At 40.3% G+C, this 14279-nt stretch overlaps 1 protein-coding gene across 3 annotated transcripts in view; it reads left to right on the top strand.

The window, feature by feature from the left end:
- Positions 1–14279, top strand: part of FBN1 (fibrillin 1) — a 234630-nt gene that overhangs the window by 107653 nt on the left and 112698 nt on the right. For all 3 annotated transcript variants that reach the window (XR_013520968.1, XR_013520969.1, XM_009005406.5), the window contains exons 7-9: positions 908–1105; positions 4312–4437; positions 11635–11760. Coding sequence is in view for 1 of the 3 variants with exons in the window: in XM_009005406.5 (XP_009003654.3) it covers positions 908–1105; positions 4312–4437; positions 11635–11760 (450 nt within the window). In the remaining 2 variants the exon portion in view is untranslated. The remainder of the gene's footprint in view (positions 1–907; positions 1106–4311; positions 4438–11634; positions 11761–14279) is intronic.

Below are 14279 nucleotides of genomic sequence, written 5' to 3'. Positions count from 1 at the left end.
TTATGGCCCTGATTTCTCTCACAACCTTTGAGGACAACCTGGCTTTTGGTCCTCTGTGCTCACCACATCTTTATCTTTCTTGTTTGTTGTTGACTTTCTCTCTGCAGAGAGGGGAGAAAAAAGAGGCAGATCTTTTAACTGGTAGTAGGACTGCTCTGATTGGAAATTCTCTTGTGGCCTTAGCTTATCCCTGTTTTGCTTTAAGATGGTCCTTTTGCCTAGGGGTTAGAATGATTTCAGACCAGTGTCCTCACTCTTTATATTAAATACCTAATGTGTTTTGCATGGACAAACTTTTAAATTCTTATTTATTTGTTTTGTATTTAAAACAAGATGATTCCAACTCAAAAAATATATAACAAAGTAAAACAGATAACCATTTCTTTTGTTGAAGGAACTCCCAGGAAGAAGGTGCCATGATTTGCCCCACTGCAAGCTTCAAAATTCTTTGCTTTCTCAGCCCTAAATAACAATAGACTGGAAGCTCTGTGAGGGCAGGGATTTGGCATCTTTTAGTCACTGAAGCATCTGTATCAGGTATTGGGGCTGATTAATTGCAGGCACTGTTATGTTTTCTTAAGTAATGAGTGAATAATAATATTACTGTATTAAATTTGTACAGCAATTCACAGATGTAAAGAGTTTTCCATTAGCTCATCTAATCTTCACGATGCTGTTTTCAAAGTGGATAAAAACTGATGTTTTCACCCCCATTTTGTAGGTTAGGAAATTGGATTCAGAATTAGAATGGTCTATCCAAGGCCTTACACAGAGGCAGTGATGCATGATTCTGTCCCTGAAATTCATTTCTCAATTTGGAGTCAAGCAAGATGGGGCACAGCTGTTCCTCTGCATGATGGTTCCTGCTTTTCTGGATTTTCATCAGATTTTTATTCTTTATTTTCAGATTACAGGACAGGCCCATGTTTTACTGTGGTCAGCAACCAGATGTGCCAGGGACAACTCAGCGGGATTGTCTGCACAAAAACGCTTTGCTGTGCCACAGTCGGCCGAGCCTGGGGCCACCCCTGTGAGATGTGTCCTGCCCAGCCTCACCCCTGCCGCCGTGGCTTTATTCCAAATATCCGCACGGGAGCTTGTCAAGGTAAACCCGGGCTGATGGAATTATTAATGGATTAATCTAATTTGCTCTGGAGAGCCATTCTCCAATGAAGTTGAAGAGAATGGAAAAGTAGTGTCAGCTACATAACTTCACAATTTCGCTGACTGCATGATATCCAACTAAGGCATTAGGAACGTGGCTCTCAAGAGAGCAGCTGAAGTCTTACTGGATGTTTTCCTGCCAGCACTTCCCCCTCTCTGACCCCAGAGGTGTTTGCATTGTACCTCTGACTCCCGGGCTGGTGTGATTCTGTTTACAGCAATGCCGTGCACTGTGGCAATGCTTTGTAGAAACACAAAGCAAGATTTGTGAACAAGGTAGTTTATGTTTATCTTCATTTGAAACTGTTAGAGTTCCTCTCTCTCATGGGTTGGCTTAATTGACCTGAAGAAAATTGTTTCTCTCGACATTTTACGTGCTACATTATGCATATTTTAAAAGTAAAAAAAAATAAATTAGGGTTTGTTTCACAGCTTTAAACATCCCCAGATGTCGCCTGCTAGCTGCTTCTCCTGCCTCCCGTAGAAGCCCTGACTCTGTTTTTGGCTTTTACTCCTGTTCTTCCAGCTGTACAAATTCTTTTATTGTCTGGATGTCTGGCAGGAAACAGGAGGAAGTGAACAGAGGCAGCTCCACACTAAACTGATGGGACTGAAAGCTCTGAGGCTGTATCTGTTTCCTTTAGACAGCCTCAGGGCTTTTTATAGCAAGTTGCAATATTTTCAGAAAATTCAGGATTTGCTTTTCTGAAGCAAATAGATAAAACTTTGCCTTTGTTTTATATGTTAATTCTAAGGGTAGTATGTAATAAAACAGAACTTGAGCTTAGTCACACAGTTCTGTGGGTCGCCAGTAAATTCCACTTCTGATATTGTCATTCCTGGCTTCCAGCTCCCATGTACAACATACAGCTCCTTTGGATGCCCTCAAATGTATCCCTCTGAATGTCAGGAGAAGAAATAAGTCACTTTGAAACTCTAGAATTATCAAGAGATGGATTGTAGTATTTTATAAAATTAAAAGTTTAGCTGTTCTTTGGTATCTTCTTATTTTTCCCATTTTTAGAAAGCACTGGTGAGTTTTGAAGAATTTGTTGGTCTTGGGATTAAAAGTTAGCCAATACCCATGAACTCATTGACAGTGACCAGAGAGCTAGACTTCCTAACTCTGCTATCTAAAATCCAAGGGAAAAAAAGTTTTTTATAAGGAAAGTTTTGAAAACCTATAGGATCACAATGGCGGTTATATTGCCATTTTGAGAGTGAAATTCTCATGTTTGGTTGTGTTTTTTTTTCTAAGCGACTCTGCCACCAGGTTGTGGCTCTCACTCCTTGTTGGTGTTTCCAGTCCTTAGGTCAGATGTGAGGGGCTGTGGGCAAATGGGTTCGTAAAGGAGCTTATTCTGTCTTCAGTCCTGGAGTATCCAGCCAGGGGAGAATTGCCTCATCTGTATTTTCTTTTGGCCAAAAATCATGATCAACAAGATGGCTAGTTCTACCTATATGTAAAAATCTTGATTTTTAAAAACATTTAATAAATACATTTAACATATCAAGAGAATGGAAAATTCTGGTCTAAGACATAACTGAAATCATCTAGAAGACATAATCTAATGATTTTCCACATCTAATCATTTATTTGTGGGTTAAGACATTTTATTTGAGACGGTAAGTGATAGTTTTATAATAAACTAAAGCGTTGTTTCTTTAATATCCCTTTTACTGCATGCGACTTTTCTCAAGAACACAGGTTGAGATCTTATAAACAGCAATTGCTTTTCTTCTTTACTCAATGAAGGGTGAAACTAAAGAGCACATGAGGCTCCCAGGTTTTAAAAAGAATACATGAGACTGTTTTCTTGGGGATTCTTTATTAAATCAGACTTTTCTGTGTTATGAACAAAGAGATGGAGAGAATGAACATGTACTTTTACAGTCTTTATAACAGAATGTACTGAACCTGAGATGACTAATTTTGCTCCTGGAAGGTTAATATTTGGGCTTACACATAAGACCCCAAGACAGTCTTTAGGTGCTGTTACATAACAGTGAAGGAAATGGACAAAGTCCCTGTTTTCTGGAAGCTTATATTAAAGACAATCAATTTGTTTAACAAAACAAACAGGCACCTATTAGGTCAGTGGGTGGTTAGTCCTGTAGAAAAAAACCAAACAGGGAAAGAAGGATGATTAGAGTCAGGGGCCAGGTGTTGCTGTTGGACTATCAAGGGAAGGGCTGGCACCTAAAGTGGCATTGGAGTAGAGGCCTGGAGGATCAGACAGTGTGGGCCATGCAGCTCTCTGGGGGAGGAATATTCCAAGCAGAGGGGCAGCCATTACAGAGCTCTGTGGCAGGTGCATCCTTGGCATGGTTGAGGAATCCATTGTGGTGGGAGAGGAGTGACAGAGGTAGGAGGGTGGAAAATGGGTAAAAGAGCAGCGGAGTCATGTAGAAGTTCCTAGGATGTGGCTAGGGAAAGACATGTGTGTTGAGCTAGGGAAAGACATCATCTCACTGACCTTTACAAAGGTGCCTTCTGGCAGCCACTTTGCCAGCAAGGTAAGTCTGCAGCTGAAACTGCACACTCACCTAATGATCTTTCTCACTTCTTGGCCTAATTTTCTGAGTTGTTTAAATTTTACTGTGGAAGACACTTCTCCAGAATGTGAAGTGAACATTTTCTACTTCATTTGTGTAAAATGAAGTATGTCTCATGTAGTCTAAGTGACCTTCAATAAATTCCGTTTTAACTAAATCATTCAGTATAACTCAAAGCTGGTTTCATTGTAGAAATGTGTTGCATTTTGATTTGCAAGATTTCTTGGATAACTCTGATCATTACTACCAATCTGGAGATAAAAATGAGGCTGTGAATAATGGCCTTTTAAATGGATCCTTCTACTTTGTTGCATATGTGATAAAACCCACAAGTTAGTACGAACACTCTCCTCTACATTAGGAAACATGGAAGGTGGGAAAACAAATACTTGTGACTTCTTATAGAACCTAATTAACCAAACTGTGCATTTTACATAATGTGATTTTGAGAAATAGTTCCTCTAATCATATTCCAAATATTGTGATGGGCAAATAACTCATTGATATAATTGTGGACAAATGATCACATTTTATTCACAATGAATTTTATATGAGTTTGTTTTTCTCTCTCTGTCTCCTGCAATCTGACAGATGTGGATGAATGCCAGGCCATCCCCGGGCTCTGTCAAGGAGGAAATTGCATTAATACTGTTGGGTCTTTTGAGTGCAAATGCCCTGCTGGACACAAATTTAATGAAGTGTCACAAAAATGTGAAGGTAAGAAATCTCATGCTTTGCAATTGTTGTGGGGGGTGTCGTGGGGGCAGTCACAACTCAACATTAGTAACAAGCTTGTTTGTAAATTATTCCTAAATCCTTCTGTCTTTGTCGTTCCTGTAAATGTGTAAATGTAATATTTTTAACAGTAATAATATGCCTTTGTGCTATTGGGCCAGAAAAACCCTGCAGCTTTTTCCACTTTTATAGACCCAAAACAAGAGGTCCATCTGAATCAAATTAAATATTAAAAACATGAAATATTTTTGAACCAACGTTTGGTTTAAAATGTTCAAGACACATGTTTTTGCATAGTTCTAGAGACATGAATTTAAATTTGGTCATTAGATATCATTCAGAATAATATGTCTTCCAATGGTTTTCTAGTTAAAAGGTAAGTTTGATTTTGTGTGTGGGGAGGCAGATTGATCTATTAACCCTTATATTTGTGCTCCTAGTACATGCTCATGATTTTCTTTTCTGGGGGATGAGAAATGCATATCAAATGAAAAGCTTTTAATGTTAGTCAAACAGAAAAGTAATTTGAGATGAATTTTTATATTTGCATTAGTGTCTAGCTGGAACTTCTACAAATATATTTAGAGGATGTGTTTATATTCACCACTACCGCCATTTGCCGAAATGAGGCCTGACTTCCAATTGCAGTCATCATTTCTTCGTGAGAGGGGAGCATCTAGGAAATAAGTAGGCAGCATTGGACTCTCTTTTCTCTGATGAGTACATGTAACTTATATATAGTAATGTCTGACAATAGTGTAGGAGCATCCTCAGGGCTACACCTCTCATCAAGATCACAAGAGAAGACTTTTTCCTTCATTGTCAACTCACCCCACCTTGAGGTTTCATGTAGTTGGATGCATTTTTATTGAAAAAAGATGCTGTTGTATTTATTCCCCTAGACTCTAGCAATGAGTTCATTCTAAGTTATTTGTCTGGGCCAGATAATTAACCTTGTTGGTTGCCACTGTATATCAGATGCACAACAGACGGCTTCACATTTAAGGGGCAGTTCATAATATACATGTAAGACATTTAATATCTACTTGCCCTGAAACTGAATAATCTAACCCTGATAGAACTACCTTTGTGAGTTGGAGTTGTTTTTAGGTTATAAATCATCATTGAATTTATAATTGATACTGTATTCTTGAACATGTTATACATAGTTATTTGGGGTAGTTGTGAAAAAAAAATAGTTCTTTCTAAAGTAAGTCTTCTTAAGAAAACATTTTCAGTTTCAAAGAACAAACAGGTTGACTCTTGATAGGCCAGTGTATTTTAGAAGTTGTACTGTAGATGTAAGTTTGAAGCAGAGAATGTTGACACTGAAAGGGGCAAAGAACTCAGCTGGTTCTACACTCTAACATTATACATTAAGGAATGGTGTCCTGGGTGTATTAAGTGCCCTGCCTGAGGCCATTCAGACAAGACAGTGCTCAAGTTTACCTCTTAAACTCATACTCTGGTGCTTGTTGAGCCATATTACATTGTCTTCTTTCCTAGATGAAACTTATTACCTCTGCTGTAACAACTATATTTCCTAGTGTCTGGAGCTATTTAAAATATTCTGGCATAGATTTTCAGGTTTTATATACATATGACATTAACTTAATAAACCATTAAAGTTTATCACATGCAAAACCCACATCAGTGATAGGTTGTATTTTACCTTTTAGGCTTTTTCAGTTTAATATGTTCAGCTTCAGAATATCTAGTCAGCTTCAAGATTGAGGGGAATACAGTCCTTATGATGTATCCAGTCTGCGGTTTTTTTTTTTCCTGAAATTATGATGGCTTCCAGCCTGAACTAGAATTGATTTTGTCTCTTGCTTTTCACTCAGACAAGTCAATTAACAATTAGGAATGGTCTATGGATGTGGACCAGACAAAAGATTCTGATTTAATGCTCAGACTGAAAGAAAAATGATTCGAATCTTTTTGTTTATGCTAAGAAGCCAATTATGGTGGTGTATCCAGTGGACCAAAAATTCAGTCTGAGAATTACTGAATCCTTTTCCACACACAAGAAAATTTTCCAGCTACATATTAAAGTCAGTAGCAAGATAAAAACAGACTATTTTGTCTAGATTTTTTTTTCCTTTACCATCTACTGTTAGATTAAATTTAGATAATGGTTTTTTCCTTCTTTTCCTTGTAGTATCAATGCAAAATTGATACTGGAAAAGAATGTCCTGTTAGTGCTGTACATTCTCTGGCGTGGAGACTGGTGTGAGCAGGGTTGGCCTGCCTTACTCTGGGAGGAAAGTAGTCAGGAAGTCCCCTGAGAACTTGGCCAGCTGGGTTCACTTCTTCAGCATCCTCGCTCCTTCCAGCAACAGTGCCTCACTGTGGAAAGGGCATAACTCTGGGCATCGGCTGGTGGCTAGATGGTCAATAGAGGGAAACCAGGAAGTCTGACCCATAACCACTGAACAGATAATATGTGCCCTAGAAAGATGATCAGCATAACCATGGGGTTCTGTGCCCTTGTGAAAATGTTCTGGTACCTTTGCCATTGCTTTTGACTTGGAAGGGAAGGAATTGGGTACATTTTATAGAATTTTTTCAACGAACACCAATTCAATCAAATTGGCTTTAGCAAATTCGTAAGATGCTAACCCTCACTCTCTCAGATCTTAGAATGGCATTATTCAAGTTGCCTTCCATGAGATCTTCCTTTTGCAGAATTCTCACTTCCTTCTGAAAGTGTCCCTCTTTCCCCAAAACTTAAAAAAAAAAAGTCATGGAAAAGTGTTATATAAATACATACGAGGACATTTCAAATGTAAATTAACAAGCTGAAGGGATTAAATAGCAATTATTAAATTTTCATACATTTAAGAAGAAAAAAACAGGTTTATTGCTGTGATTTGAGAAAAAAGGAAACAGAGTTCATGCCCACCTTCTTTGTGGATCTTTCTGATGACTTCAGAGTGTGCACACTGAAAGAACGCATGAGCTCCCCCTTTCTTTGGAAACCAAGTCTGTATTTGCATAGGTTACAATGGGAGGAAATTGAGAAATAAAAAGTGTGATTAAGGGATTAAGTTTTATTTCTGGAAGAAGTCTGTTGGATTCCTAATTAACCACTAATATTTTGGGATTTAGATTATCGTCAGCCCAGCCTTTAGCAATTATAATAGCACTGCATGATGCACAGGCCCTTTTTAAAAATGTAGCCTTTAAATCCATGCACTCCGTAATATGTGAGCCAAAAACCTCAGGACTTCCCTTTTCCAAAATAATGGCTACTTACTGTTAGGGGCTCTTATCCTCTCAGGAGCTAAGGAGAATTCCTGGAGGGGGGCTTAACCCAATGCCACAAATGGGGCTCCATCCTCTTCAGCTGGTTGCAGGCCCTTGACTTTTACTGTGCAAGGTAACTGGCTCTCTCTATGCAATTAGTTGAAAAGTGAAAAATCTCTGTGGTGAAGGTGAAAGAGCCCTGGAAATAAGGCAGGCCTTGCCCCCATCTTTGATGCCCCCGGGTCAAGTCCCTAATCCTTTGTGTGATCTTAGATGAGTCAGTTACCATCTCTGAGTTTTGAACTTTCAAATGAGGGGTTTGAACAAGTTGGTATATGCGGGTTCTTTCCAGTTCCAGAAACCAGACTCCATTTCAAGTCGTGATCAGACAGCAGATACAGCATGAACAAAAGCTAGCGCACGTGGTGTGTCTGTAAAATAGTATGGCTGACGTTTTTCTCAACATGACTCGAAGAGTCAGCTTGTTTAGTTTTTAGTGATACATTTTACACTGGGTTGAATTTGTACAATCAAACAAAGTTAAGCTCACAGGCTTAGTGGCATTCATGATCATTAGTGTGTCACGTTACTTTGAAACAGCCGCCACAGTTTTTAGTTGATTTCCCTCATTGTATTAGTATCTAGACAGTCAGGATCAGGCTAACTGTCCCGATTGGGTTTCCCTCATCAAGTCTACAATCTTGGATGGAGCTTCTAGACAGCCAAGTAATAGATGGTGATGCTGGTCCCAAACACGCCAAGCTCCATGCATCTGCCCTCCACACACTTTGCTTCCATTCTGCCAGAGGAGCCCTACAATAAAGGGGCCTACGAATGGGAAGAATGCTCTGGGAGAATAGATGAGACCGAAGGATGAGAAAGAACGGAAACAAAGGACAGGAGGCGAATAGGAAAGGAAGAGATCTGCCATTTGTGTCTACTCCCCAGCAGCTCTGCCTTCTTTCCTGCCTCCAGGAAGCCTGGAGAAGTGTCCAGAGCATGGAAATAGTTCCTCCTGGCTAAGCCCCACTTCTTACCGTGCCTCCCCACCTGGTTTAGTTTTATGGCTGGCATTTGACACAGCCTGATTTATAGAAACTCTGAGAAAGTCACTGTTCCCAAATTCTCTCGTAACTTGGGATGCCTAAAATTCTATTAAAATGAGATGAACACAGAGTAAGAATTTGGAGGAATAATAAATTCATATGAACAAGTTTCAGGGTGTGAGTGATTCTGATTCAAACACCTTATTCTCACCTTTGCCATCAGGAACTTTCCACCACAGCTGGGTAATAGATAGAAGCCTTGCTTTTATTTGTTACGAAGCCTTGGCACTGAGAAGCAAGGTGGTTTAGGAAAGTGGAGAGGCGCTAGACGCCTGAAGGCAGAGGAGTGTGTCACTGAGAAGGGGACATATTAAGGGGAATTTGAAGTCCTTAAGCTCCTTCAAATGTAATGATTTGCCCTAGTCCCATTTATTCTTAATCTATGTGAACTCAGGGAGGTGTGCACTATGACATATTTCCTGACCTGCTGACTTTCGAAGGTGTGTACCTAGGTGGAAACTTCTCACATCCACCCCAAAAACCCTGCCAGTCGGAGACTTGGGTTTAGCCTCACTTTGTAAATGATGAGCCTCTTTGCTCTTATTTCACGTTTGATTCATGTCAGAAAACCTCAGTGTAATGCAAGAGGTATACCTGGGCACCAGAGGTATGGAATCAGGCCCATGATCCTACCCACATTATAAGGATTAGATGATTGGGCACTGCTCTTCTTCTCTAAAAGCATTTAGACTGTGCCTGGCACTCAGCATGTGCAAACTTTCATCGTCATTGTTGTTGTTATTTTTATCTTTGATAAAGGACTCAAATCTCATCCAGACAGCATGGAAAAAATATTTCCCTCATCTTGTCAAAGTTAATTCTATTTTTTAAATAACATTTTCTGACATAGGCTGCCACTTAAACTTTTTGGCTACTGATGGATACTAAGACGCCTTGATAAGGATGGCAGCTGTCATTTATATTATGGCTTGAGAAAAAATTTTAATCACATTATCTCCTTGTGTGATCTTTGGCAGGTGTTATAGGACTCAGATATTAACTTTTAGGGACATTTTGAAAATGGTACATTCTTCTTAACACCTTTGCATTATAATTATACCTTCCTCTATGTTTGAATGAGACTTTGAATCCTGTAGGCTCTTTGATCTACTTGCTTTTTATTTGTTTGTGTTAAATAGAAGTGTGGCTACCTTGAGATATTATGTGGGTATCCCTAGGTTTTGTCTCCCTTTGGCATTTTCTCTACCTGACCCTTTCACAGACTCTCGTGAAATTTATATCTGTCACAAGAGAATATGCACCTTTACCGTTACACAGTTTTGCAATGACAATGCTGTTTATGTTAGCATTGACTCTAATATAAGCAGTGAAATATTGTTTGGTTTAGCCTCTAGCCTAGCATGGAAGAATGGTGATTTTGCTTTTAAAAATGTTAAACTGCATGTAAACACTGTCATTGCTGCCTTTTCAACTAACAGGGTGAACTTGAGTCAGAAGATACTTGAATCTGGTTCTTAGAATTCTATTTTGTTTTATAAATGAAGACAGTGCTTAGCCTGTAGAATAACTGTTCTTATTGGGAGTCCTAAGCCTTTCCTAGTTTTAACGGGGTCAGCCTGGCCATTGCAATACTCCCAGGAGGCCTGGGTCAAATGTCACCTCTCCCAAGGTCAGTGCAGAAAGCTCTACTGGTTTTAGAGATGAGGCCATGCATATTCCCTGTCCCCTGAGTTTACTTCTAGCCTAAAAAGGAACCTCTCAATGTTTGTCTCTTCTTCTGTTGGTGCCATATATATTGACATTTGTCAGTGTATGGGTCAGGCTATTGAAAATCTCTCCTTGAAGGAAATGGTCAGATATTTGTTTTAAGGGAATTTTACCTCTTCCTTGATGGAGACCAGTGGCGTCAGGCCCTAAGGGCTAACCCCAGCTTTGGCCTCCATAGCGTTCAGGTTGTTTATTAGAAGATGTCCTTGGGATCAACACCTGCGGAAGAGAAGGGGAAGAGGCAAGAGCATGCAGAGAAGGCAAGCTGGGGTGCAGCCCACTGACAGCCTCCACTGGCCCCAGAAGGAATTGGGGAATTGGAGTGGCCTTCAGGGTTATCTCCGATTGGGACAGGATGGACCAGACTTTGATCCTCTGCAATAGCTTATTGGGTGTGGGGTGCCTGGGAAAGGTGTGACCTTGGGTGAGGCGGTTCTCTGAGACCCAGGTAATCTTGGAAAGGGCTGAGAGCCAAAGATCACCTGTTGACAGTATTCCCAGCCTCTGGGGCAGCAAGTCCTTCTTTTAAGGGGGTCTGGTTAGAGTACCCAGTGTCCATGACAGTTCATTCACCAACCACAGAAGACCATCATAGTGGTAGTTTGGATGCCACTGAGAACACCAGGTTGGCCAAGTTGGGGTCAGCACTCAGACCACAGGGTCTCCTCTGTAGGATTCCAGTATCTGCTCTGTGGAAAATAGGTTGAAAAGCAATCCAAGAAGTGATGAAAAATACAAAATAATTAGTAGGGGAGTTTAACTTAATACAAAACATGGAAACAAAAGGAAACAAAATTTTTAAATAAATGCCATTTGTAACATTAGCCTGCTAAAGTTACTTGGTGAAACAACAGTACACAGTTTTAGATTTTAAAGGGGGGTGATTTCATTTTTCCCTAATCTGTTGAATTTGGTAAATATTTTTGGTAAGTCTGTGTTGAAAAAAGCAGTATCTACCTTTGAATTAACTGTTCTTGATGCAGTTTTTACTTTTTAAAGGGACATGATTTGACTAGTGCTAACATCTGAATCCTTGTAATGACGAACAGTTTTATATTGTATTCTACAAATGCTCAGACTCTTTTTTATGTTCCAGATATTGATGAATGCAGCACAATTCCTGGAATCTGTGATGGGGGCGAATGTACAAACACAGTCAGCAGTTACTTTTGCAAATGTCCCCCTGGTTTTTACACCTCTCCAGATGGTACCAGATGCATAGGTAGGTTTAATTACAAACACCATGCATAGTTTGTAGAAGTCAGTTCCATAACAAACAACTTTTTAGACAGGCTTGTTAAGGGGCATATATAATTTATCAGTTAAGGTAAAATGTTCATTTTTGGAAAAGTATTTAACAGTTGAGTGCCCTCTTAAAGAACAGAAGCACCTTGCAGTCTTTATTGGGGATGTTTTCCCTCCCATAAAAGAGGGGTGATCTTGGAGACCTTACAGATATCTTCAGTTATTAATTAATGTTGCAGTCATGCAGCATTAAACCTTGAAGTCATCCCAGATGTCTCTCTCTTTTTACCCCCACCTTCAGCCATTCCCCAGAACCTATGTTAATTTGGCCTGAAATTTTTCAATAATCTCTTAATTGGTCTCCCTGCTTCTTGGCTTCTCCACAATCCATCTTGTCAGATTTATCTTCCTAAAATAGTGCTTTGATTAAATAAAACCCTCGGTAGTTTTCCATTAGGACTTAGAAATCAGTGGTTTTCAGTCTGTGTTCAGTGGATCCTTCAGGTGTTTCAAAGCCCTCCAGGGCTGCAGGAATTGGGGAGGGGACAGAGAAAAGGGAGAGGGCTGAGTAGAAAGGGCTCTTGTCCCCCCATACCCCCACACATTTTAGGCATAACGTTTCACTTTATCTCCTGTAGGTGTTAGACTTTTGTGTCAGGTATCAATTAAATAAGGGATTCTGTTGCTTAAAAAATAGATTTGACTGGGTGTGGTGACTCACGCCTGTAATCCCAGCACTTTGGGAGGCCAGGGCAGGTGGATCACAAGATCAAGAGATTGAGACCATCGGGCCAACATGGTGAAACCCGATCTCTAGTAAAAATACAAAAATTAGCCAGGCGTGGTGGCGGTTGCCTATAATCCCAGCTACTCGGGAGGCTGAGGCAGGAGAATAGCTTGAACCTGGGAGGTGGAGGTTGTAGTAAGCTGAGTTTTCGCCACTGTACTCCAGCCTGGGTGATAGAATGAGACTTAATCCCCCCCCCAAAAAAGAAGATTTGACAGCTGCTGGATTTAACAATTATTAAGACTTCCTTCAAAGTACAGTGTTCTAGATTAAAATCCAAGTTCCAAAGTACACTCTAAGAGAGCCTCAAACAACATGAAAAACATTAAAATATCTTTATATATCAGATGGTTTGCATTTTAAAAGTTCTTTTCTTTCTATCAAATATATCCATACTAACTTTCTACAAAGGAGGAAGGGAGGAAGGGAGGAAGGGAGGGAAGATCCATGAAGGAAGTGGATTCATGGATCACTTCCTGGGTATGAGGTATTTCATGTAAATTATCTGACGTAATGTTCATTTCACAGCAGTATTGTAGATGGGAAGCAGCTGAGATTGAGAGAGGTTAGATAAATAATGGTCCAGCTGTTTGAGTGGGTAGTAAGAAAGGGATCTGGGATTCTCTGTGACCTGAGTGCACAGCCTAGACTTCTCTCATTGCCTCTTACCCCTCAACCCTGGATGCAGCCCCTTCTTTCTTGCCAGATCCCTAGGAAAGACCCATTTCTTCTTTGAAACTCTGTTGTTCCCATAATTAGCAACTTGTCATACACAATGATCCATGTGACCTTTCTGCCTTCCCCAGTGCTCCTATTCCCCTCCATGGTAAGCAACGGAGACCCTTAAAATTATCCCTAGTGATGAGAAAATGCAAATAGTCCCTAACTTATAAACAGATCCAAGGCTTGTTTACAAGACAGTTGTATGGAATTAGTTAATCTCACCAATAGAAAACCCCTGATTTAGATAGTGGCATGCGGTATCTTCTGCACACATTTCTTCTAACCATAAACTTCCAACTGTCACCTTCTGCCACAACATTCTGAGATTCTCAGACCTCCAAGCCCCAGAGCTCCCTTTGTGTTCTGAGCTCTCATAGTTTTATTTGTTGTTCTGTGATCTTCCTGTGGCATCTGTGATACTTCTGTAGGGTTGTCTTTTTATATTCTGGTTTTCTCTCTCTTCGACTCCTAGGAGTCATAAAGATATCCTTTCCCTAGTTCAGGCATCACAACTCCTAGCTCCTGGTTGTGGTCATGCACAAGCATGTTCATGACAGGTTAGGAGAGGGCCGTTGACAGGCTAGGATGACCTGCAAATATCTATTTAACCCATAATATATTTGCTTTGATATAGTGTGATTTCTGGGTCCTGAGAATAGGGACCAAGTGATTCAAAAGGGGAGAAAAGAGTGAGATTTCCTCCTCCTTTTCTGCCAGATGTCTTGGTCAGGGCAGATTTAAAATGGAAGATGTTGGCCAGGCAAGGTGGCTCACACCTGTAATCCCAGCACTCTGGGAGGGTGAGGCAGGCAGATTACGAGGTCAAGAGATAGAGATCATCCTGGCCAACATGGCGAAACACCGTCTCTACTAAAAATACAAAAATTAGCTGGGCGTGGTGGTACACGCCTATAGTCTCAGCTACTCAGGAGGCTAAGGCAGGAGAATAGCTTGAACCCAGGAGGCAGAGGTTGCCGTGAGCCAAG

This window comes from Callithrix jacchus, chromosome 8 (genome assembly GCF_049354715.1).
Source record: "Callithrix jacchus isolate 240 chromosome 8, calJac240_pri, whole genome shotgun sequence".
NCBI lineage: Eukaryota > Metazoa > Chordata > Mammalia > Primates > Cebidae > Callithrix > Callithrix jacchus.
This window is presented reverse-complemented; position numbering and strand designations above follow the sequence as displayed.